Source organism: Vipera ursinii (assembly GCF_947247035.1).
Source record: "Vipera ursinii genome assembly, chromosome: 3".
Lineage (NCBI taxonomy): Eukaryota > Metazoa > Chordata > Lepidosauria > Squamata > Viperidae > Vipera > Vipera ursinii.
Genome location: NC_139516.1, coordinates 69,001,086 through 69,025,828, shown reverse-complemented (window position 1 = coordinate 69,025,828; position 24,743 = coordinate 69,001,086). Strand labels below are relative to the sequence as shown.

At 41.8% G+C, this 24,743-nt stretch overlaps 1 protein-coding gene across 2 annotated transcripts in view; it reads right to left on the bottom strand.

Annotated features, from left to right (window-relative positions):
* The window catches only part of DNAJC6 (DnaJ heat shock protein family (Hsp40) member C6), a gene marked incomplete at its 5' end in the record, with an annotated part of 46,236 nt that extends 24,368 nt beyond the window's left edge, over positions 1 to 21,868 (bottom strand). For both annotated transcript variants that reach the window (XM_083357829.1, XM_083357830.1), the window contains 5 exons: positions 2,748 to 2,870; positions 4,526 to 4,674; positions 4,801 to 4,850; positions 12,000 to 12,150; positions 21,646 to 21,868. In XM_083357829.1, the coding sequence (XP_083213955.1) occupies positions 2,748 to 2,870; positions 4,526 to 4,674; positions 4,801 to 4,850; positions 12,000 to 12,150; positions 21,646 to 21,868 (696 nt within the window). The remainder of the gene's footprint in view (positions 1 to 2,747; positions 2,871 to 4,525; positions 4,675 to 4,800; positions 4,851 to 11,999; positions 12,151 to 21,645) is intronic.
* Positions 21,869 to 24,743: the final 2,875 nt, after the last annotated feature.

Sequence of the window (24,743 nt, the reverse complement as noted above, 5' to 3'; positions counted from 1 at the left end):
TGGTTGGCTTGCAAAATCATCTTAGTTTGGCAGACAAATGGGTTGCCGTCATTCTGACACCCTTTGCTCAGAAAATTCTGGTATCATTAAGAGTAACCCAAGGCAAGCAGATGTGACTTCTAAAACTGTGTCCTCAATCTTCAACCTTCCAATTTGCATTATTGATTGCTAGGAAATTTGGAAAATAATGACAGAGTTAGAAGAAAAGCATTGCTGTATCTGGACATTTTTACTGATAATATAGGACAGGGGTAGGCAACCTCTGCTCTTTTATGACTCATGGACTTCAAATTCCAGAATTCCTGAGCCAGCCAAGCTGGCTCAGGAATTCTGGGAGTTGAAGTCCCTGAGTCATAAAAGAGCCGAGGTTGCCTACCCCTGGTATAGGAGAACAGCAAATGTCTCTCTCTTTTGAAATTTTGTTCAGGAAAGACATTAATAATCAAGCCAAGGGATTGTGTAGGGGTGCTGCCATCTAACTAATGCTTTCCTTCATTAATCTTTTTTTACCATTTTAGCTTTCGTGTTCAGATGTGGTATATCGCATTATTTTAAACAGCCATCCACCAGCACAATCCTTGGCACTGCCTTCCATGCTTTCAGTATGTTCTCTCTGCCTTAAAAATCTTCTTTCTCATCCTCATTACAGCAGAAGCTATTTAAATTAGAAAAATCAAGAACTGGCACAATGCCAAAATGATTGTGCTGCTCAAGTCACTAATTTGTCCTGTTTTACCTGAATTGGAACTGCTGCTGATCCTTTTTTAAGAGGACATTTTTTACCTGGAGTTTAAAAGCCTGACTTTCTCTATTACGCCTAGTTGTGTGAAAGTGCTATATTCTCTATTACACTGAGTTACTCTATATTGCCTGACAAGTGTGTTCATTTTCTCTGCATTTGCTAAAATTCTTAGGAAAGGGATAAAGTCTTTCGTAATACTATGCTATTACACTATCTCTTGTCTTCTTTACTACGGCAAGAAGCTTTGCAGTGGACTTAGTCTTTATTTTGATTTTTTCCTGCTTTTCAGACTCCAAGCAGAGTTTTGTGTAGGTCCCATTAAACCACTTCTCCAAATAGCCCACTTCCCCTGTCTTACTGAAATGAATGTATTAAATGTGTTGAATTCTCTACAGGCTGCTTAATATCTCTACCTTAGCAATGAGCTAACTGTTAATTGTAACTATTGAACATTTCAGTGGTGCTCTGACTGCTTTCTACGCAACCATTAAGTAATAAACTGAATTAATAAATTTTACCATTTCTATTTTAATGATTATTTTTTTGCTTCCTAAAAACATAAGCCTGTTTAATAACTTAAACAGTCACACTAGAATTAACAATGTGGGTGACTCAAGACTGTTATAGAATTGCTAGACGTCTCCTGACACTAAATGTTTCTGTAAGACATAAAAGGAACAACAATGCTGTTGTACATACATGCCTTCTATCTTGCCCATGCAGGGTGTAATGCCATTTTCAGGCCTAAAATAAAGTTATGGAAGCATGTTCTAATATAGTAGCTCTCCACATGGACCATGACATTTTTGACTCAATGTAAATGCCAGACCAATTTTTGAAAGAACTTCTATAATAGCACTGAATTTCCCGAGGAATTAAAAGGTTCAGTATAAATACTCTCCATGCTACTGAGTAGGTGGTAAATACTTTCAGCCTTTGCTTTAGTCTTGATGTGTTAAGAAATATAACAAGCATTAAATTACTGGCAGGCTGCTTTTTGTCTGTATATATAAATAAAATGACAACTTCAGAAATCCAGTCCTAACATTCTCAGATAAGAGTCAAAAGAGGGATTAGGATGGACAACAATCATTCCTCCAATAATATCTGTAAAGTTTTCAGAAACAGCCGCATAAGGCTCTCCAAAGATAAATTTCCCATCAGTAACAGACTCCAAAATGAATCATTTTAGGAACATTGGTTTGGAGTGGTGCTTTTGATACAATGCATTCAAGATGTCTCTGTTCCTCTGCAACTTTTGTGATAAGATCCATTACCGATGCTGACATAGCACTTTAATCTTTTCTGAAATTAATAAGGAACATTCCAGAAGAAAGCAGTGAGGAAAAACCAATATCACAAGTTTCATGAGGTGAATTGGCAAGACTTTGGAAATGATACCAAGTTTATCAATTACCATCCTGCAAGAACACAACCTTATACACTAAGCAGCCAATTTTTTAAAAAAAATATTATTTATATAGTTACAAAAATCAGATGCTACAAACATCATTACAGGGACTACATCTCCTCTTTTTCTTAAAAAAAAGTTTTCTTCCAAATATCTTGTTTTATTTACTGCATATGAAAAATGATGAATTTTTATTACAGACAAATTTGGATCAAATACAAAAAAACTGCAGGAATAAAACTACAAGAGCAAGATATTCCATGTCTCTCACTTTTTCATCATTAAAGCTATAAATATCTAGCTAAGAGAAACCCAAAAGCATGATAGGCTCCTATTGAATTGGACAAAGAAATATCCCAGAATATTCCAGTGTCTGTCAAGTTTAGCATTGCTCTCCGCATATAGATTGCCACAAGTCAATTTTCAGGGTTTTTTTGAGTTCTTTTTTGTATTGTTTGTAGTCTACATCAGTTGTTTTTCAACAACCAGCAATCCTTACTCATTAAAAGGACATTAATTTATGTCAAGCTTCATATTTCAAATATCTTCTGTGTATAGATCTACATACAAATGGCTACTTACTGCTTGACTTACCATACAGTGAATGACGCAAACATTTTTGGGGTTCTGCTGCAACCAGTTATGCATATTCTTACAAACAGCATAGAGATTGTGGAGACTTGGTGCTTGTCTAATTGGCCAACTACATTCAGATACCTAAAGAAGCACACAATGAAAACACGTCAGAGCAATAGTCACAATCAGCTGGATTTGCGCAGCATAAAAGAAAACTAGACAGAGGTCAGGTAGTTTTCAGTTTAGCATATTTTAAAACCCAAGTATGTTCTATAACCCCTTCATGGATTACTGCCTTGTCGTAGCGAAGGGGCTTGCGTAATTCAATGAAGCTATGAGCTATGCCGTGCAGGGCCTGTGTGGCAAGTTCTTAAAGAGATGGGAGTACCAGAACATCTTATTTGTCTCTTGAGAAACCTATATGCGGGCCAAGAAGCAACAGTGAGAACTGGACACGGAACCACTGATTGGTTCCAAATTGGGAAAGGTGTCCGGCAAGGCTGTATACTGTCGCCTTGCCTATTTAACTTATATGCAGAGCACATCATGAGAAAGGCAGGGCTAGAGGAGTCAAAAGTTGGAATTAAGATTGCTGGAAGAAATATCAACAACCTAAGATATGCAGATGATACCACTCTAATGGCAGAAAGTGAAGAGGAACTGAAGAGTCTCTTGTTGCGAGTGAAGAAGGAGAGTGCAAAAGTTGGGTTGAAACTAAACATTAAGAAAACCAAGATCATGGCATCCGGCCCTCTCAATTCCTGGCAAATAGATGGGGAAGAAATGGAGGTAGTGACAGATTTTATTTTCCTGGGCTCCAAGATCACTGCAGATGGGGACTGTAGTCAAGAAATTAAAAGACGCTTGCTCCTCGGGAGGAAAGCCATGGCAAATCTAGACAGCACACTAAAAAGCAGAGACATCACCCTGTCAACAAAAGTGCGTATAGTCAAGGCTATGGTCTTCCCAGTTGCAATGTATGGCAGTGAAAGTTGGACCATAAGAAAGGCTGAGCGCAAAAGAATTGAGGCCTTTGAACTGTGGTGCTGGAGAAGACTCCTGCGAGTCCCTTGGACTGCAAGGCGATCAAACCGGTCAGTCCTAGAGGAGATCAACCCTGACTGCTCTTTAGAAGGCCAGATCCTGAAGCTAAAACTCAAATACTTTGGCCACCTAATGAGGAGGAAGGACTCACTGGAGAAGAGCCTAATGCTGGGAAAGATTGAGGGCAATAGAAGAAGGGGACGACAGAGAATGAGGTGGCTGGATGGAGTCACTGAAGCAGTAGGTGTGAGCTTAAATGGACTCCAGAAGATGGTAGAGGACAGGAAGGCCTGGAGGAACATTGTCCATAGGGTCGCGATGGGTCGGACACGACTTCGCAACTAACAACAACAACAATGTTCTATAAACCAACTCATCACATAATGTGATGTGTTTAGGCATGATCCGGCTTCAAAAGGCAGGAGATAAAAGGCCTACAGTGTGGCTTTACATACATGTAAAACGGAATAAGGCGTTGGCTATAACAGTTTCACCCACTATTTTGAAACGCATGATTGGCCCTACTGTTACCCCTAAGACGCAGAAATTTCAGCTCAGGTTTAGCAAGCTGTGAAAAGACCCTGGTGCTGGGAAAGATAGAAGGCAAAAGGATAAGGAGATGGCAGAGGATGAGATGGTTAGATAGGGTCAGCGATGCAGTGAACATGAACATTGACATGGCACCAGATACATCATTATTTTAATATCACAAGCTTTACCATGACCCACATCCCTGACTCAGCAAAACTTACCCTATTATGAAACCGTGTAGTACGATAAGACTTTGGTGACAAATTGAAAACTGTGTAATGATCAGGATGCCTTGAATCAAGAAATGTCCGCACATCATCAATATGATTCCTAAATCCCAGTTCGACTCCTTCACCCGGAAATGACATCACTGTCAAGAAATTGGGGGTGGGGGGAGAGAACAAACATATATTCTGAAGTGAAACCCAAACAAAATGGGCAATGAAAAGTTGGAGGTTGCTGCATTGCTCTATTACTCAAGTAACTGATCACTTACCAATAATTCTTGAGGTAATATAAGAAATATCTAGTTCTCCCTTGGCATAGCTATAAAAGGAAAAAGAAGATAACAACAAAATAAATTCTGGTTAATGCATACGTACACAACTGTCTGATAAAAATATCAAGAATGCACTTGTATTATTACCTTTCTTTACATTCATATTTTAGGGGCCACACTTATTACAAACATGAAGACTAAACACTGTTCTGTACCAGCCTGCTACCGGCCCTGCAGAAAAGGCAGGGACAACCCCTTTACAAACGGCAAGAGGCTGGAATAAAACCTGCCAAATTTATTAACATAAAACAGACACCAACCATGAAACAGGAGCTATGAAACAGGAACTATTCAAGCGGTTGCCTTCAGCAAACCAGCCCTCCCACGCATTCCCCCTTAAATACAGTTCAGGGCGTGGCTTCTCTCTGCCTCCTTCCGAGGAGCCCCATTGCCTTCCTCTGTTTACTCCTAATTGACTGCCTCCTGCGTCGGGCATCCTTGAACAGGGCCAGCTGTGGGTCATCTTCATCCACACTGTCAGGCTCACACAGCTGGGTCTGCGTCGTGACCAGATGAGAGGGGCCTGGCTGGGGGCTCTCATCAAGCTCTTCAACACCCCCCTCCTCCTCCTCTGAGTCGTCTGACCCAACTGCCGAACCCACAGGCTGACCCTGAATCACAACAACTGTAATATTTACCTGATAAATATTATTATTTATTTACCAAATAAAAAAATTCCAATTATAAGGACAAACAACGAAAAACTAAATAAACTAGAATCCTCTATTCATTACGGTGTTCAGCAGCCTATTCCATTCCACTCCACTCCATTTGCTTCACATTGAAAATCTATGGTAGAGGAACTCATTGTTTCTGTTAAATTCCACACTTTTCCAGTCAGGTTTCAAGCCAGTTTTTAGTAGAGCAGCATTGGTCATGCTTGTTGATGACCTATGGCAGGGGTAGGCAACCTCGGCTCTTTTATGACTCATGGACTTCAACTCCCAGAATTCCTGAGTCAGCTGACTCAGGAATTCTGGGAGTTGAAGTCCATGAGTCATAAAAGAGCCGAGGTTGCCTACCCCTGATATGGCATCCCTCCTTGTGTTCCTTGATCTTTCAAGGGTTTTTGATACAATCTCCAATGGTATTTTTGTGTAACAGAAGTTGGGAATGGGTGTGGGGGGGTCACTTCGTTGCAATGGTTCACATCCTTTCTTAGTGGTTTGTTCAGGTAAATATTAGAAGAGAAACAAGGGATCATATTTCTTCATTTGTGGGGTGTCTCAGAGTCCGTAGCTCCTATTTAAGACTGATATGAAACAGCTAGGTAAGGTCACTCATCAGTTCACAGTTCAGCATAAAACAGTATGAGAATGCTCTCAAATGTACATCTGAATGCCACATTGTGCAGGTGATGCAGTCAATGTTCTGGCCCATTGTCTAGAAGCTGTCTGCATAGGAAAGGGGAGGAAAAGACTTTGGCTCAATCCTAACAAGACTGTGTTGAAGACTTTTAATCTTGGATGAAGTTGCACTTTCCCATTCAAGACTGGTATGTAAGTTGCAGGTCCTCCCAGACCGTCAGCTACTGCTCAAAGAGTAGATGGCAGCTATGGCCAGGAGGGTCTTTGCACAGGTTTATCTTGAGCACCAGTTGTGCCCTTTCCTCACCTGTTGGATTATTGCAATGCACTCTAATGAGGCTGCTCTTTTCAAGATGCCCTCCGAAGGCTGCAGCTGGTTCAAAATGCAGCAGCCAAGCAATAATGGGCACTTATTATGTTCTAGGGCTTCCAGGACAATTTGACTTGTTGGTCATAACCAATTCATACCACAATGCCCGGTCATTTGAGACATCACCTGTCTCCAGTTGTTTCTGCCTATCTGTGGCGTTCAGGCAGAGCAGGTACATTTTAGGTCACCTCAATTAAAAGCTGTCATCCTGTGGACCAAGAAAGCATGCCTTCTCTATCACTGCCTCTATCTTAGAGAACAGCATCCCCCCACAGAGACAGAAAGCTCTTCTTCTCTATGACTTTCAGAAGTACCTTAAGACCTGGATCTGTTCCCAGCCATTGGCCTGAGAGTGCCTGTGGAGCCCCTGTTGAGTCTTTTTTTAAAAAAAAAAAGTTGAGGTATGCTTCTTTTAGTTTGGGAAATTCGGTGACTTTAGTTGTGTTCTTTAACTTAATGTATTTTGTTGTTGTTAGTTGCTAAGTTGTGTCCGACCTATCGCGACCCCATGGACAATGTTCCTCCAGGACTTCCTGTCCTCTACCATCTTCTGGAGTCCTGGTTCCGGGAACGAGGGTGAGCAGCCACCTGAGCTTAGGCTTGTGTATTTTAACGCCAGGTCCGTAGTTAATAAGGCTCCTCTCATCCAAGATTTGGTTGAGGAGGAGCATGCGGACCTGGCTTGCATTACGGAGACCTGGTTGGGCCCAGAGGGTGGTGTCCCTCTGACTGAACTCTGCCCTCCAGGTTTCCGGGTGCTCCACCGGCCTCGGGCTCAGGGTAGGGGTGGAGGTGTGGCGGTGGTTGTGAGGGAGACCTTATGTCCATGGGAGGCCACCGTTGTCCAGATATCCGGGTGTGAGTCACTCCTCCTGAGATGTGGCCCTAGGGCTCAGTTGGGCTTGCTGCTGGTGTACCTTTCGCCCAGTCGTGTAGTAGCAGCCCTGCCTGAACTTCTCGATATCCTCTCGGGTTTGGTGATTGAGTTCCCCAAACTTATGATTTTGGGAGACTTTAATCTGCCATCCCTGGGGGGATCATCAGAGTTGGCTTGGGAGTTCATGGCTTCCATGATGGCCATGGACTTGATGCAAGTAATTCAGGGCCCGACTCATGGGGTGGTGTCACACGCTCGATCTTGTTTTTCTATCTGGACGGTGGTTAGATGATCTGGGTGGGGGTTCTCCAATTATTGGACCCCTGTCATGGACCGATCATCATCTCCTGCGGCTGGCCTTCTGTTTCGCCACCCCCCGTCACTGGGCCATGGAACCGACAAGATGGTTCTGCCCCAGGCGCCTAATGGACCCTGAGCGGTTTCAGGTGGTGCTTTCACAGCCCGGCCGATGCCTTTCTGGAAGCCTGGGAAAGGGCAGCCACAGAGGCACTCGACCGCGTTGTACCCATGTGGCCAATGACCCGGCGCAGATCCCAGTGGGCTCCATGGTTTTCCGTTGAGCTCCGGGACATGAAGCGTCGGAGATGGAGCCTAGAGAGCTGTTGGAGATCCAGCCGGTCTGAATCCGACCGATTGCGACTAAGGTCCTCTACGAGGTCTTATCTCACGGCAATGAGGGTGGTAAAGTCTAATTACTTTGCTGCCTTCATCGCGTCCGGAGATAATCGCCCGGCCACCCTGTTCAGGGTGACCCGCTCCCTCCTTAATCAGAAGGTGAGGGAGGAGCCCTTGCAGGGTCATGCCGAGGAGTTCAGTAAACATCTGGCAGACAAAATCGCTCAGATTCGGGCCAGTTTGGACTCCGACTGGTCAGAGTCTGACGGAGGTGACACGAGCGGTCTTGGTGATGTTATCTGGGAAGAGTTCGACCCTGTGACTCCGGAAGATGTGGACAGGATCATGGGGAAGCTGAGCTCCACGTGTTTATTGGACCTGTGCCCCTCCTGGCTGGTCTATGCAGCTCGGAAGGGGACACGAGGCTGGCTCCAGGCAGTGATAACTGCTTCTTTGAGTGAAGGTAGCTTTCCTGCTATTTTGAATAACTATCGTCTGGTCTCCAACCTTCACTTTCTTGCGAAGGTTGTTGAGAGCATGGTAGTGCATCAGCTCCCTCTGTTCCTGGATGAAGCTGATTATCTGGACCCGTACCAATTGGGCTTCAGGCCCAGGTACAGCACGGAGACGGCATTGGTCACGCTGGTGAATGATCTCTGGCAGGCTCAGGACAGGGGTTGTTCCTCTGTCCTAGTCTTATTAGACCTCTCAGTGGCTTTCGATACCATCGACCATGGTATCTTACTGCGGCATCTCAGGGGGTTGGGAGTGGGGGGCACTGTTCTTCAGTGGTTCTCCTACCTCCTGGGACGTTCGCAGTCGGTGCTGACGGGAGGGCAGAGGTCAGCCTCGAGGCCTCTCGTTTGTGGAGTTCCTCAGGGGTCGGTCCTCTTGCCTCTCCTGTTCAACATCTATATGAAGCCGCTGGGTGAGATCATTTGTGGTTTTGGAGTGGGGTATCATCAGTACGCCAATGATACCCAGCTTTTCATCTCTACCCCAAACCACCCCAGTGATGCCCTCGATGTGATGTCCCATTGCCTAGAGGCGGTTCGGGTCTGGATGGGGAGGAACAGGCTTCAGCTCAATCCCGACAAGACTGAGTGGTTGTACGTTCCGGCATCTCGGACTCTTCAGTCCATTCCATCTTTAACCATGGGGGGGTGAGGTGTTATCCCCCGAAGATAGGGCTCGCAACTTGGGTGTCCTCCTGGACACACAGCTCAGTTTGGAAGACCATGTAGGAGCTGTGACCAGGGGAGCTTTTGCCCAGGTTCGCCTGGTACACCAGTTGCGACCCTATCTGGACCAGGATGCCCTGCGTACAGTCACTCATGTGCTCGTGACCTCCCATATAGACTACTGCAATGCTCTGTACATGGGGCTGCCCTTGAGGACCACTCGGAGGCTTCAGCTGGTGCAGAATGCGGCCGCGCGAGTTGTGATGGGGGTCTCCCGATACTCCCATATAACACCTCTTCTCCGCGAGCTGCATTGGCTTCCAGTTGCCCTCTGGGTGAGATTCAAGGTGCTGGTGATTACCTATAAAGCCCTAAATGGCATGGGTCCAGACTATCTAAGGGAACACCTGCTGCCGGCATCATCTTCCCATCATCCTGAAGGGAGGGCCTTCTCAGGGTACTGCTGGTTAATGAATGCCGGTGGGTTATTCCCAGGGGAAGGGCGTTCTGTGTGGGTGCGCCTGCCCTATGGAACCAATTACCTATAAAGCCCTAAATGGCATGGGTCCGGATTACTTACAGGAGCACGTGCTGCCGGCGTCATCTTCCCTTCGTCCTGTGTGCTCCCACAGAGAGGGCCTCCTCAGGGTGCCATCGGTCAGACAGTGTTGGCTTGCGGCCCCCAGGGGGAGAGCATTCTCTGTGGGCGCACCAGCCCTTTGGAATCAATTACCAGTTGAGCTCCGGATGGCTCCTGACCTTGGCTCTTTCCGCCGTGATCTGAAAACCTATTTATTTGAACAGGCCGGCCTGGTTTAAGGGTTTGGGGTATTTTTAATTATTTATTATAAGGGCTTAATTAATTTAATCTACTTTTAACTTTGGTATGTAATGCTTTTATTGCCCTGTACACCGCCCTGAGTCCTTCGGGAGAAGGGTGGTATAGAAATTCAAATAAATAAATAAATAAATAAATAAATAAATAAATAAATAAATAAATAAATAAATAAATAAATAAATAAATTTAAGCTGATGCCTACTGCTTCAGTGACTCCATCCAGCCACCTCATTCTCTGTCGTCCCTTTCTTCTCTTGCCCTCAATCTTTCCCAGCATTAGGCTCTTGTCCAATGAGTAACTTAATGTATTAGATATGTTATAAGGCACCACGAAATCTTTTTTGGAATAGGGTGGCCTTAACAAATCCAATCCAATCAATGAATAAATAAAGAGAGGGAGAAATTATTCTCCAATCTAGTGATCAACAGAAATGTTGGGGGCCACTGCATTCTCAGTGTCATGGATATGCAATGGAGAAAATCTATGCACGTAGTTGCTAAGAATCATTACCGAATTGATTGCACATAATCAATCAATCAATGAAGGTAGCAGGCAGCTGTGAGCAGGGAAGAGTTTGTATGATCCCAGTCTCCCACTAGAAACAGTGATAGTTGAGAATGGCAATATGGTTCATAGTGCAGCAACAGTGATATTGTCATCCATGACTGTAGGAGTCTTTTATGTCCTGACCCAGCATAAAAAGTAAAGGTAAAGGTTCCCCCGCACATGCGTGCTAGTCGTTTCCAACTCTAGGGTCCGGTGCTCATCTCTGTTTCAAAGCCAAAGAGCCAGTGTTTTGTCTGAGGACATCTCTGTGGTCATGTGGCCAGCATGACTAGACGCCAAAGGCGCACAGAATGCTGTTATCTTCCCACCGTAGTGGTCCCTATTTTTCTACTTGCATTTTTACGTGCTTTCGAACTGCTAGGTTAGCAGAAGCTGGGACGAGTAACAGGTGCTCACTCTGCTACATGGCACTCGGGATTTGACCTGCCAAACTGCCAATTTGATGAAATCTCATCCGTCATCCTCAGGCTGGTGGCTTCAGCTTCGTTCTTCTGGGAAGAAGAACGAAGCTGAAGCCACCAGCCTGAGGATGACGGATGAGATTTCGTCGAAACGCTGCCCTGATACCTCCAATTCTACATGGGGAAAAACCCGAATGACCAAAGATCTACATATATATATATAATATATATACATATACATATACATATACATATACATATACATATACATATACATATATCTATATTTATGGCGTCTCCTTGGTTTCACAGGGAGGGGGAGGAAACCACTCACCAATAACTCACACTTAGAGCTGTCAGTTCTTGTTCAAGAACCTAATTGCATGGGTCTAACATTCCTGAATTAATTGTGCCATGTATTTCAGTGGATTTAGAACATGACAACTTAATTGCGAAGGAGTGCAGAGATGGCCTTGACAAAAGCATGCAAGATCCACTGGGACCTGATGAGAAAATAAATGAAAACTCAGTCCTGGGAAAGGAGAGAACTCAAGAAACAGAAGGACACTCCCATGGCCTTAAGTTCGAAGACCAGTCGTAAATCTACATCTTCAGTGCTTTCATGCTAAGCTTGTAAGCCGCCCTGAGTCTTCGGAGAAGGGCGGGATATAAATGGAATTAAAATAAATAAATAAATAAATAAGTTCAAACAGTCACTGAACAAGGCAATCAGCTTAGCAAGAACTGTCTGCAATCATGTTACCTAAATTTCAGATTCTGTGTTTCACTTTAGCGAACTGAGTTTAATTATTAAAATGCTTTTCATTTCACTACTCTGTTGCTCGGTAATCAAATTTCCCTTCCCGCAAGCCTATCAACACCGAATCATTTCTATAAGGCATCTTAACAGTGACTGTGTTGCTTGCTGAACACTTCGGAAAGATGTATTTCACAGTACCTTGCAACAGATTGTATCACTTTAGTAGAAGTATCTTTTAGAGTGTCTTTCAAGTTATCCTTTAAGTTGCTGAAGAGTCTCCCTGCACCACCTTTCATCATGTCCAATAGTCCTCCCCCATAGGTAGACTCCATGTCAGGAGATGAGGCACCTTGAAAGAAGGAAAAGGAGACTCAATAAACCAAGGACACTGCAAGGAACCAAGAAATTTAACCACTGCAGCAGATTTTAAATCAGTTACAATAATGTATTTATTAGAAAGAGATGGGAAAACAGAGGCATTAGGAGACACCAAGGTAACCCCCTATTATGGTAAAACAAAACACAATATTATTGTCCTGTTAAAATGAGGTGCATTCATTTTGACTATTTCTTGCTTTTCTTTTCCAGTTAGAGCTGGAAAAGATGAAACTGTTCCGACACAGAATAAGCAACAACAGGAAACAGGCACAGCAGGAATAGGTTTAGATAAGAAAATCTGTCAACAGATTGCATGAGTTTTACAGGACCTGAGAGAGTTCCCAGATAAATGGATAATTCTGAATCGTAACATCCCAAATGTAGAGATTTCTGTCCACAGAACCACGTGTCTCAAGTTAAGTTGAATTCTCTTACTTTTTTTTGAAACTCTGATATTTCACAGTGGCTTTGAATCACAAGCAAATAACTTTGCAAATTGTTCCTACAATAAAAAAGCAAAAAGTCACATGGAGTGATCAGGAACTGGGGGAGCTTTTGCAATCCCCTTTGTCATGGTCAGATCAAGCCCTGATTACCATGGATACTACTCTGCCATCCACTGATGGAAAGCCAGGCCCATTAGACTGATCCAATCAGTGGATCCTCTACTATGTGGGGTGCCAGAGGATTTGGTGCTCTCTGTGCTCCTATTCAAGAATTACATGAGGACACTGGGTGAAGTCATTCATTGCCGTGGAATGAGGTATCATATGGTGATACTCAGTTATAGATTCTGTCCCTGGCAAACTAAACAATACTGTTGATGTCCTACCCTGGTCCCTGGAGGCTGTAGGAGCCTGAATAGAAAACAAGAGGCTTCAACAAGATTGAGTGGCCTTGGGGCCCAACGGTTCTGGAACTATACCCTTTTTGCTCTGGATGGGGTTGCACTGTCCCAACCAGACCCTGTGTGCAGTCTGGCATTTCTGGATGTACAATTCCTGTTCAAGGAGCAGATGGTAGCAGTGGCTAGAAGGGCCTTTGTACAATTTTGCAATGTGCAACAGGTGTGCCCATTCCTAGATCAACCATATATATATACTGTATGGTTTTTAGCTTTGTTGTTCCCCACCACTTGCCTGTGAAATGGCGGCCATATGAATATGATGAAATAAATACTAAATAATTATCAGTCTGCAAAATTAAACAGCTGAAAATAACTCTGTCTCTCAGGCCATAGACATATACCACATCTGTGGCATCACACATTTCAGGAAATGAAATCACTATGTTTTTCAGGACATTAAGAAATACCGTCCAATTGAATTAAGTTAAGAAATGCTGTTCTGAGATATATTTAGACCCCCTTTTTACCTCTATAAATCAAGGATAGCTTACTATTTGCCCAAATTTGACTGGATGAATGTGAAAAATTTTTTTTAAATTTTAATCCCATTTATATCTCGCCCTTCTCCGAAGACTCAGGGCGGCTTACAATTTAAAGCACAAATCAATGTGCTTAGCAATAGCCTTCATTCTACAGTATGTATATGCCTGCTTATTAGGGCTTTCGGCCCCATCTCAGGCGGCATTATTACAAAGTCAGCTTATTGCCCCCAACAATCTGGGTCCTCATTTTACCTACCTCGGAAGGATGGAAGGCTGAGTCAACCTTGAGCCTGGTGGGATGCGAACCTGCACTAATTGCAGGCAGCTGGTGTTACTTAAGGAGGCATTAGCCCACTGCTCCACCAAGGCTCTTAAAACTGAACCACCACTCTAAGGCAATAGCTTCATTGATGAGAATAATAACATTTCATCTCTTGTAGTCAATTTTTGTTGGAGGGAGATTTCTTTCTAGGACATGGCTTTGAAATGATTTGTATGAAGGAGGATTTTTTGTTGTTGTTGTCAAAAGACAAGTAGAAAAGGAGATGAAATCCTCCAAAAACCTCAGAATGAAAGCCTTTATGATAATTTTCTTGGCAGGACAAATTTTTCCCCCACTGCTCTACACTACAAATGAACAGGAATATGACTTCGTTTAACTGCGTGAGGAAAAGTTGCTTGCTGCATGCCTCAGTATATCATATTTTAAACACATTATGCAAAGACGTAGCTCTCTAGAGAGGTTTATAATGTTGGAAAAGATGAAAGAAGGGTGGGGAGGATGATCACCACCAACAAGGTGGATAGATTTGATTACAGCAATGAAGAATATGCCAATTGAAGACCTAAAGGACCAACTTGTGGCAGGCTATCCTAAGAAAATCTATGCAGTTGACACCAAATTGATGGGACATAATTATCAATCACTCATGGATTTACACAATATGGAGTTGCAGCTGCTAACTCCAATCCTTAAAACGCATCCCTAATATGCATTTTGTTGTTTTTCTGTACAAGAGTCTGCCACTCATTCTGGTGGAACTATAATGTGGAGACTTGCTGCAGCTTTATCCTCATCCCATCTAAAGGAGAAAGAAATATCCAAATATCCAACTGAGGATGCATCTTTGAATTTGGGCATTCATTACAAAAGAGAGCAAAGCTGAAACTCCCATAGCTTTTTCATGAAGAATTTCTTCCAGAGAATTATAATAACTGCGATGGCAAATTACCATCTAACTTATTTATTCATTTATTGTATATAATTCCTATGCTGCTCCTATTATAAAACTGTCCATGGCCCACAAAGATAAAAGTGAAGCAGAAAAAAAACATAGGAGTAAAAACTATAAAATTATAATAAACAATGTAAATTATATTCTTTGTGATGAATATTTAAGAAGTTTAGAAACAGAAACGTTTTATTGTTTCACCTTACTGGAAAGATTATTCAGAGGGGGGGGGAATAAGATTAGTGATCGTGCTGAATATTTTAATTCTGCATTTCACTAACCTTTCACTCTTTTCCCTAAAACGTTGCTCTTGTTTGACTCTTCTTTATGCTTTCTCAAAATGGACTATTGCATTTTCCTTAATCACATTTTCAAAGGAGCAACTCTGAGAAAAATCTAACATGCTCTGTGCTTAAAAGTGCTCTGTAAATTGCTATAATGGAAAACACAGACAAGGGTGATATGAACCTAAATGAGAATGCTGCTATGATCAAAACTATGTGGATGAGCTGATGTTGTTATTCAGCTCCAGAAACAAAGAGGCTTCAGAAATGGACTTTTCAAATTGTCCAAGAGAACAGACAGAAAAGATAGTGTCTAAGAGATTGCCTTTTGTGTTCACAGATATGGAGATATCTCTTGGTTTCTTCATAAACAATCACCATGACAGAAGAGATTTTAACTTCTAGAAATGGCCTTTTAAGAAAAGTAAATGCACCTTAATACACCGAAAACTATTTCGGTTAGTCGACATTAGTTCTTCTAATGCTAAATGTACCAACATCTGATAATATACAAACATCTGATAATTTTCCTGATCTTAAGCTATTTTGAGTAACCTTAATATTTCTGGGAAATATTTAAAATGTAAGCAATGCTGAAATTCCACCTGTTTGGTTTAATATGATGAGTTGTTCATAATTCAGAGACTGGGGGGTTTGTTTCATAAAAGGAGCCAAGCAGAGCTTGCTCCTGTGAGAATTTGCTTGGACATTAAAAGCAGCTACTTCTTCCATGCTTTCTATGTTCACTTTCAATGATAAGAGTGTTTGGACAACACTCTTCTTCTCAGTAGCAATGGCAATATATATCATTTTACCGACCTCGGAAGGATGGAAGGCTGAGTCAACCTTGAGCCACTGAGAATTGAACTGCTGGCAGCTGGCAAAATTAGCCTGTAATACTGCATTCTCTCAATACTAGCTCTTTCCAATTACATGCTTCAAACTAAGACTTTTTCCAGGGCCATTACTTTAAAAAAAAATCCTAGATCACTTCAAAGTATTTAAGCTTACTAAATCCTTACAATGAACAGGTTGTCTTCATAATTTCAAGAATAACAAGGAATGTAAAATCCTCCGTCTAGATCAGACATGTCAAACACAAGGCCCAGGGGCCGGATGCGGCCCGCGAAGTGGTTTCATGTGGCCCACGAAGCCATCCTGGAAACAGTGAGGGAACGGCCCCCACTGCCTTGGCCCTGGCCCAGAGACCCTCCTGCCAGAGACCCTCAGATCTGTCCCACTCCTGCCCAGGCCCCCATAGGCACCCTTGATGCGAACGATGTAGAGCTGGCCACGCCCATCCAGTAGGCCATACGCACTCTGGCCACGCCCACCCAGTAGGCCACGCCCACCCTGGCCATACCCACCCAGCCCACTGAGGGCAACCGCAATGCTGATGCGGCCCTCAATGAAATTGAGTTTGACAAATCCTGGTCTAGATTTTAAAATGTAATTCACAGCAGAGTTCAGAAAACTGGGTGCAAACTGAGAAAGTTGTAAGAACTGAGTTTAGAAGCAGCTTACTTTAGGGGAATCAAGGTTTTGGATTTATGATTTAGATGAAATGCAGTTTAGTAGCAGAACTCCTTGTTCTGAAAAATCCTGATACAGTGATCAAACTCAGCTTATCCCAACCTGGTATCCTTCAACTATATTGGATTATAAGTCACCTATTGATGAGCTGTTAGCTGAGAATTGCTACCATATATCTTATACCTGAAAATAAAGCAATTATTATGAAGACACCATACAGTATGTCTTCCTGCCCCATAAAAAGGACAATCTCAAGATAGTAAATATGCAGTGGATCTTAAATGCTAGAAAATTTCTCAATACATTTTGGAATGTAATTCCTCTAATTGCCAAATGTATTTTCCATAATTGAAGGGAAAGGTAGAAGAACAGAGAAGAAGACAATGACTAGTTGCAAGATGGATGGACTCAATTACAGTGGCAGTGGGTGCATCATGGGAAATCTTAAAAAGTTGGGGAAAAATCATCATGGTGGCGTGCAAAAGTGTGCTCTATGATACTAAGAGATGACATCAGCTTCATGGCACACAGTCAATTAATGAAATCCAACATTCTTGAAGGGCACAAATCAGAAAAGGTTCATTTAATCCAGTGAATTAGGATCTCATCTAATCAGTATACTGAATTGATTTTTCTGAGGAACAATTCTATAAAGCGTTTTGTCAATATGCATTAGAACTGCATCACTGATATCAGTGGAAATATTCAGTTTTCATACTAAAATGAAATAAGCACTTCAGTACATAAGAGGATACCTTGCTTATACAACTTCATTATTTCTCCTATGTTGCCTTCAGTTTTCAGAAAACGTATTATTAGATATAATAAAAGAGTGATTGGAAATGTGTGGCTTCCTCATAAAATGGAAGATTAATAGCATATATATTGGGTACTAGTGCTGGAATTGCAGTGCTATAAACTCTACAGAAAAGCTCAGAACAGACATCTCTAAAATGAGAATGGAGCTAAATGAATGGAAATAATTTTAAAAAGTGAAAGCATTCTCATCTGACTTTTCAAGTGATAAATCTTATACTGTAATAACAAATACTTGAATGAGGAACAATTTACAAATCTTAGAAATGATTCTTAGTCATCATATTTATTAAGTGTGAATGTTACTGGAATCTATAATAGCTTTTACATAAGTCTTGAGAACTGGAAAAGGGTTTTGCTGTTGTTGTTATCATGGACATTAATTTTGGAAACATGGGGATTGAATTCATGCATAATGAATGCAGGAATACCCAAGTGACACAAGCTACCTCTGAAAAACTCCAGCAATTTGAGCTGTAGAATGCTTACTACATGCTGTACTAGGCTACTATTTTTAAATAAAAATTGCTAATTTTCATACCGTTAACATCTTTTTAGTATTCTGCATATTCACTATGACTACTTTTGAATTCTACCAACAGTAGAATTCCCATAGAAAACGTTCATGAAGGTAAATACAAAGGCAAACCTTCATTCCCTTGGCATTCCCACACATTGAACAGCTAGAGTAAGCAAGTCTGGGCAACTCATGCCTTGAGGCTTACGTGCAGCCCTTGGAAGTGCCCCTACCCATGATTGTTAAAATAGCATATTCTTAATAGTCTGACATTATGAACGGTTTGATACTTTGGTATACAGGTAATCCTCAACTTACAACCACTTGTTTAGTGACCGTTTGAAGTTACAAAGGCCCTGGGGGAAAAAAACTATGATTTTTTTTCAACCTTACAACCATGGTCACACGATCAAAACCCAGTGTGTATTTATGACAGTTGCACTGTCCCAGGGTCATGTGATCGCCATTTGTAACCTTCCCAGCTGGCTTCCAGCAAGCAAACTCAACGGGGGAAGCCAGATTCATTGAATGACTCACTTAACAACTGCAGTGGTACACTTAACAACTGTGGCAAGAAAGGTCATAAAATGGGATGCAACTCACTTAACAACTTCTCAGCAACAGAAATTTTGGGCTCAGTTGTCACTTTAAGTCGAAGACTACCTGTAATGAAAAATAAAAAATCTCCAATTCTCCCTCAAAACCATCTCACCAATACATGTGAGGTTGTTCCACCCAATCTGCAACCCTTGCCTCTTCCTAAAATGTCATCCTTAGCCACAAAAGATTGGCCATCCTTACAGAGGAATCTTCTTTATCATTATACAGATGGCCAGAGAGCCTGCTTGGCGTAGTGGTTAAAGGAACTAGGCTAGAAACAGGGAGACGTGAGGTTTACTCTTGCCTCTTAGCCCTAGGAAGCCGTCAATAGCAAATCACTTTCAAAAACTTGTAAAGGAAACTTCACAGTCTTGTCCAGGCAGTCACTAGGAGTCAACACTGACTCAAAGGCTTGCACACAGACACACCCCCACACACATAATTATGTAATGATGAGGATGTGAAAGCTAACATCCAATGGATATCCTTATTCCTGAAGTTCCAGGGAAGAAAATGGACAAAATAATGTCTTCCAATATTGCCCAAATGACTAAAATTAGAAATCCACACAGAAGTGTAAGCTTCTGGGAACACCTCCCCTTGGTAGTTATAAGAGGGGGGAAAACACTCAAAATTACACACGGTTGCAGGTTTTTTAAATTTATAAAATATTTGCAAATGAAGCTGTTTAACTTTTATAAATAAAAATGGATCAATATTTGAGGACTGTTTGCAGAAAATAATTATCACAGTCCTTTGGTAATCATCTTCTATATCCTTAGGAACCTGTCACCCATCAGATGTTGTGAAACAAAAATTCTCCTGGATATATTGTTAACTCTGATAAGAGTTGAAGTCAGCAACTCTGGATTTCCAAAAAAAATCAAGATAACAAGATCCAGTAAGAATATTAAAACCCATTAGGTAATTTTTATCCTTTTCATGGAAAGCTTTAACAAGAAGAATCATAACAACAGACTCATACATACGAAAATAAACACAGATATATCACTGTCCACGTCCATAGAAGCATTTAGTATATTAATTGCAAAACAGCATTTTGCGATTCAAAATTTCAATCAATATTTTCAATTTGATCTACAAAAATAAGCAAAAATCTATACATTTCAAAGTAAAATTTTGATTTTTTAAAAAATTATCTTAATCTTCTTCCTTCTTGAAAGTAGCAGATCAATCCAAGATCTGTATTTAGTGGAGTCTGCATAATTTCTGAATTTACAAAGTCTAGTTTGTCATTATTATTTTTTAAATCAAACAAAGAGGAAGGAAATAAAGAGAAGGTAATGCTTAACTGTTAGCAAGCAGAGACACATTTAAATCATCATTAAAAGCTGACAGAATACCCTTTTCCTTTACAATAGTAAACTAAAAGTAACTATTGTATATCACACATTTATTTCAATATAGATAATGTCAAATCTTTTAAAATGCTATACATGCAACATGAGATTTGGCTTTCCTTGCAACATTTTAGCATTTTCTCAGTTCATTGTGAAATAACCTTATATTTGTTGCCAAAATGTTGAAAAGCAGTACTATTTCTTTCTCACTCACTTTGAAGCTAATCCAAGAGAAATATGGTTTTATGAAGCAATTCATTCAACTGTAGAGTATTAAAGATTGCACATCCTACAGTTTGAGAATTTGGAAAAAGCCCATGTCTTCCTCTCTCTCACACATACACACACACTCACAGACACTCCTAACTACTCAACAAGATTGGGCACTATGTCAGAATAACTGAATACTATAAAATTCTCAATATAACCAGGATAACTTTCCGGTTCAACTCTCCAAGAAGTTTTTTTTTCCCTTTAATGTAGCAGCAGCATATCATTTGATGGAAAATGCTTATACATCAAAAAATGTTCTCTAGTCAGGAAAAAGGAAGACTTCATCAGAAATGAAACAGAACTATGAATATATTTCTATAGTGCTAGCTTTGGTGGCATTGAAGAAATCATGTCATTTAAGAAAATGTGCCCATCAACCAATTTGAGAACATAGCAGATAATTCATCAATAACTACCAGGTTATTGATAAAATCGATCAGCAATCGAGATTGATCAGAGGTTAGACATCACAGTGAATAGCTTATTACTAGTTCTATAAACCGTCCGACTGTCTACTTAGGAGATTTTACAATAGATAAAATATGTGGCTATACAGCATCTTTTTATAGGTCTAACTATCACCATTTTCCATACCCATAAAGACAGATACGCCTTTTCGTTTTTGCAGTGAGGAAAAAAAAGGTGTGTCACTTGGATTTTTTTTTTTTTAAGTAACATGCTGCTTGGGTTTTAAGCTTCACCAAGTCTACATTCAAATTAAAAACTGGGGCTGCCAGTTAGCTTTTACAGATAACAAAATAAAATAAAATATAACTTGCTTTATATTAGTGCTGAGCCCAACAGTTAAATAAATGACCCTCTTTTTCAAGATAGTATAAGCGGCATCGGCTTTGTACATAGATATGTAGTTTCCCAGTGCAGACATTCACTTTCTTTCTTTCTTTCAATAAATATCAATCACACAAAACCCCTTTTAAGCAGAGGATTTCTTGCCAAATACCAAGTACTTTTGAAAATATACCTTTGCTCCATTTCCAGGGTTTCCCTGAGGAGGTCATTACTAAGAGTTTGGTCTCACACCAAGGCACACTTAGCAAAATAGCCCGAAGCAGTCTTCTCTGCCTCTCCTTCCCTCTCTCCCACCCACTTATTCACAAGCACACCCGCAGCAGCCCCGAGAACAATACGCTGGTCTGCGCGGGTTCCTTTGCGCCCCGCCCGTCCTTTTTCCCTCCGCACTTCACGGAACAGCGTGACAGAAAGGAGAGGCTTCCTTATGAACTGCTCTTAAAAGCTCTGTAAATTTGTAGTAGCAGGCCCTCGCCTTAAGAGAGGGCAGGCTGGCCTGGCCAGGTCCGCTCCAACCCCGCCACCCCTCCACCCACACAGCCCTCGCCCGGAAGGTTGGGCCCTAAGTACATCTCCACACACACACACACAACACACACAGAGAGACTCTCTCTCTCTCTCTTCCCCGCGCAGAGGCAGTCAACCTGCTACCTGAGCTGTCCATGGTGCTGCAGTCGAGCGGCTGATGCTGATGCTGTCGCGCCGGGCTCCTGGCTGCTGCTACCACCGCCGGGATCACCCCTTGCTTGCCGAGGTTGCCGCCGCCGCCGGTTCGCTCCCGGCCGCTGCAGAAGTCACCGTTGCTGTCCACCAGCTGCAAAGATTCATAGCCATCATTGTTGGTCTTTTTCCGGTAGCTCCCGAGGAGACTCATGGGCGAGTCAGACAGAGAGAGTCGCCACGGACATAAAGGCGGGAGACTCGCAAAGCAGCTCACCTTCCCCTAGAGGCGGAAGCAGCCACACACCCAGAGCGGGGCTGTGCAGCCCCAGCAGGGCTCTTACTTGCTGGCTGACTGGGTGTGAGCGCAGGCGGTGGAGGCAGCGACCTCCCCGCCTCTTGCCTCCCGTCCCCGCCTCTTGCCTGGCAGCTATTGGAGCAGCCTTGGGAGGCACACCTTGCCTGCTGCTACAGACGCTAGTCCGACCCTTTTAGTCTCAGAGCCTACAGCTTTCAGGAAGCGATGCCCGGAAGCAATGTTAGAAGGCCTCCAGCGTGCCTGCGCACGCACGCTCTCTACTACAATTCGGCTTCCACACCATCCCGCTCCTTCTAATCTAGAGACCTGGAAGGAGCAAGATCAAGCGGCATGCAAAGCGGCACCCCTTGCAGATCATCTTTATCCCAATTGAAGGCATTCGACATTCCAAGACTCAAGAAAGGCGGCAGGCACGTGCAGGAAGTGGATAGAATCCATCCCACTCAAAAATCCAAGATCGGAATCAAGCAGGCAATGGGGTGTTTTTTTTCCCCTGTGATGCTCTAAGGAGGCATTAATTGGACTTTGAAGAAGCAAGATAGAAAGAGGTGTTTACACTTTTGAATGTTGGTGTTGAAGAAGAATCTTAAAAATAAAACTGGTAGCCAAGAAGACAAACAAAAGAATTACTGAACAAATCAACCCAGAGTTTTCACTTGAAGTACACATGACCAGGCTCAAATTATTATACTTTGGACAAATTATTCAGTGGCTTTCTGATGAAATCTATAATAATGGTGAAAGGATAGGGAAGATGAGCCAAACTGGATGAATTCAATTATAGCAGCAATGAGTGCACTACTAGAAGTCCTGTGGACCAAGCTGGAGACAGATCCACCTGAAGAAAATTTCTCTCTGTGGTCACTAAGAATCAACACTAATTTGATAGGACATAACCAATTCTCAAAACCTCACTTGGTGCCCTGTTCTTTCGTTTAGTCCAACTTCCCCTATCCTTGTATCCTACAAAGAGTGGGAAGTTGACCAACTTTCTGCCATCTAGATGGTAATCTTTCCTCACCACTATCATCAGAGCCAGAAACATAGAAGATACAGTGAATACATGCAATAAAGCACAGGTGTCAAACTCGCCGCATCACTTGGCACAGCACTTTTTTTTTTGCATTGCTAGAGCTAGGGTGGGCGCAGCCTCCGTATGATGCAACCGGCCCATGGGGCTGACAGTTTGACACCCCTGCAATAAGGTATCTAATGAAGACTTATTTACAAGCCACCTGCATTAGTTATACTGATTTCATTCAAAATGCCACAACATTTTCATCCACACAATAAATGCTAGAGGTCTATGCAAGAGACAGCTACCTGGACTGCAGGTCCAAACTTTAACTTACATAGGATACCTTGGGCAACTACAGCAACTATATTTTTTTATAAGTGAAACTCATTGCAATAAAGTTTGTATATGCTGTCTTTTTATACTAATAATCAGTACATCTTCCAAGGATGGCTTCTGTCTCACTAATTGTAATTGGATTTCTTTAAATTATATCCCTAGGATTTGTATAGAATTATATATCTTATAACTGGTCAGAGTTATTTCAAACTGCAAGACAGGCAGCAAATAAATTTGATAATAATAGTTCTAATTCATCTCTAATCCACTTCCAGTCCTGCCCATTCATGCAGTTAGAAATTCTAGGAGTGCATTTAATTAAAATTGGTTTTGTTTAGGAAACCTTCAGAGGTGCTTTGTTTTGTTTTTATTGGAATTTACAAATGTAGAAGTCAAGCGAACTGCAGGCACAATTTAAATACCCATAATAAAAATTCACTGTTTCTGCATCAGATCGTAAGAGAGAGAGAAAAGATGTCCCAAAATATTATTGACTGGCATTTTGGACTGGGACATTCTAGACTAGTATGTATTTCCTATCCTTGCTTGATCTAACCCTCCTCAGGTTAACATTTTTAAATAAGGGATGACAATGCACGACAACCAGATTTCAGTATTCAAAGGATATGCCGGCAGCTTATGTTCTCATAAACATGTCTAAAATCTTGTATAAAATCCTATTCTGACAGATTTCTATAGTATAGACTTCCAATTGGAGATGTTATGGCAAATCTGTCATCCTGGAGGACAGTCAAAGTAGGACGAGTAGACTAGACTAGATCCCTTAGTGATGTTACTGAAAGACTAGACTAGACCAGACCAGACCAGACCAGACCAGACCAGAATAGAATAGAATAGAATAGAATAGAATAGAATAGAATAGAATAGAATAGAATAGAATAGAATAGAATAGAATAGAATAGAATAGAATAGAATAGAATAGAATAGAATAGAATAGGACCTTGGAGGTCTTCTAGTCCAGCCCCCTGCTCAAGCAGAAGAACCTGTATCAGACAGGTGACTGTCCAGTCTCTTCTTGAAAATTTCCAGTGATGGAGCACCCATGATTTCTGGGGGCAAGCTGTTCCACTGGTTGATTGTCCTCACTATCAGGAAGTTTCTCTTTAATTCCAGGTTGCTTCTCTCTTTAATCAGTTTCCAACCATTGTTTCTTGTCCTTCCCTCTGGTGCTTGGTGAACAACCTGACCCCCTCTGCCTTGTGGCAGCCCCTCAGATACTGAAATACTGCTATCATGTCTCCCCTATTTCTTCTTTTCTTTAGACTAGCCAAACCCAAGTTCTGCAGCCGTTCTTCAGATTGTACTATGAGATGTACAGTCTGAATTGAGATCCCTGAAAATTACAGTCCTCAAATCTTCTATTTTAGAATTGTTTATATCACATTATTGACAATT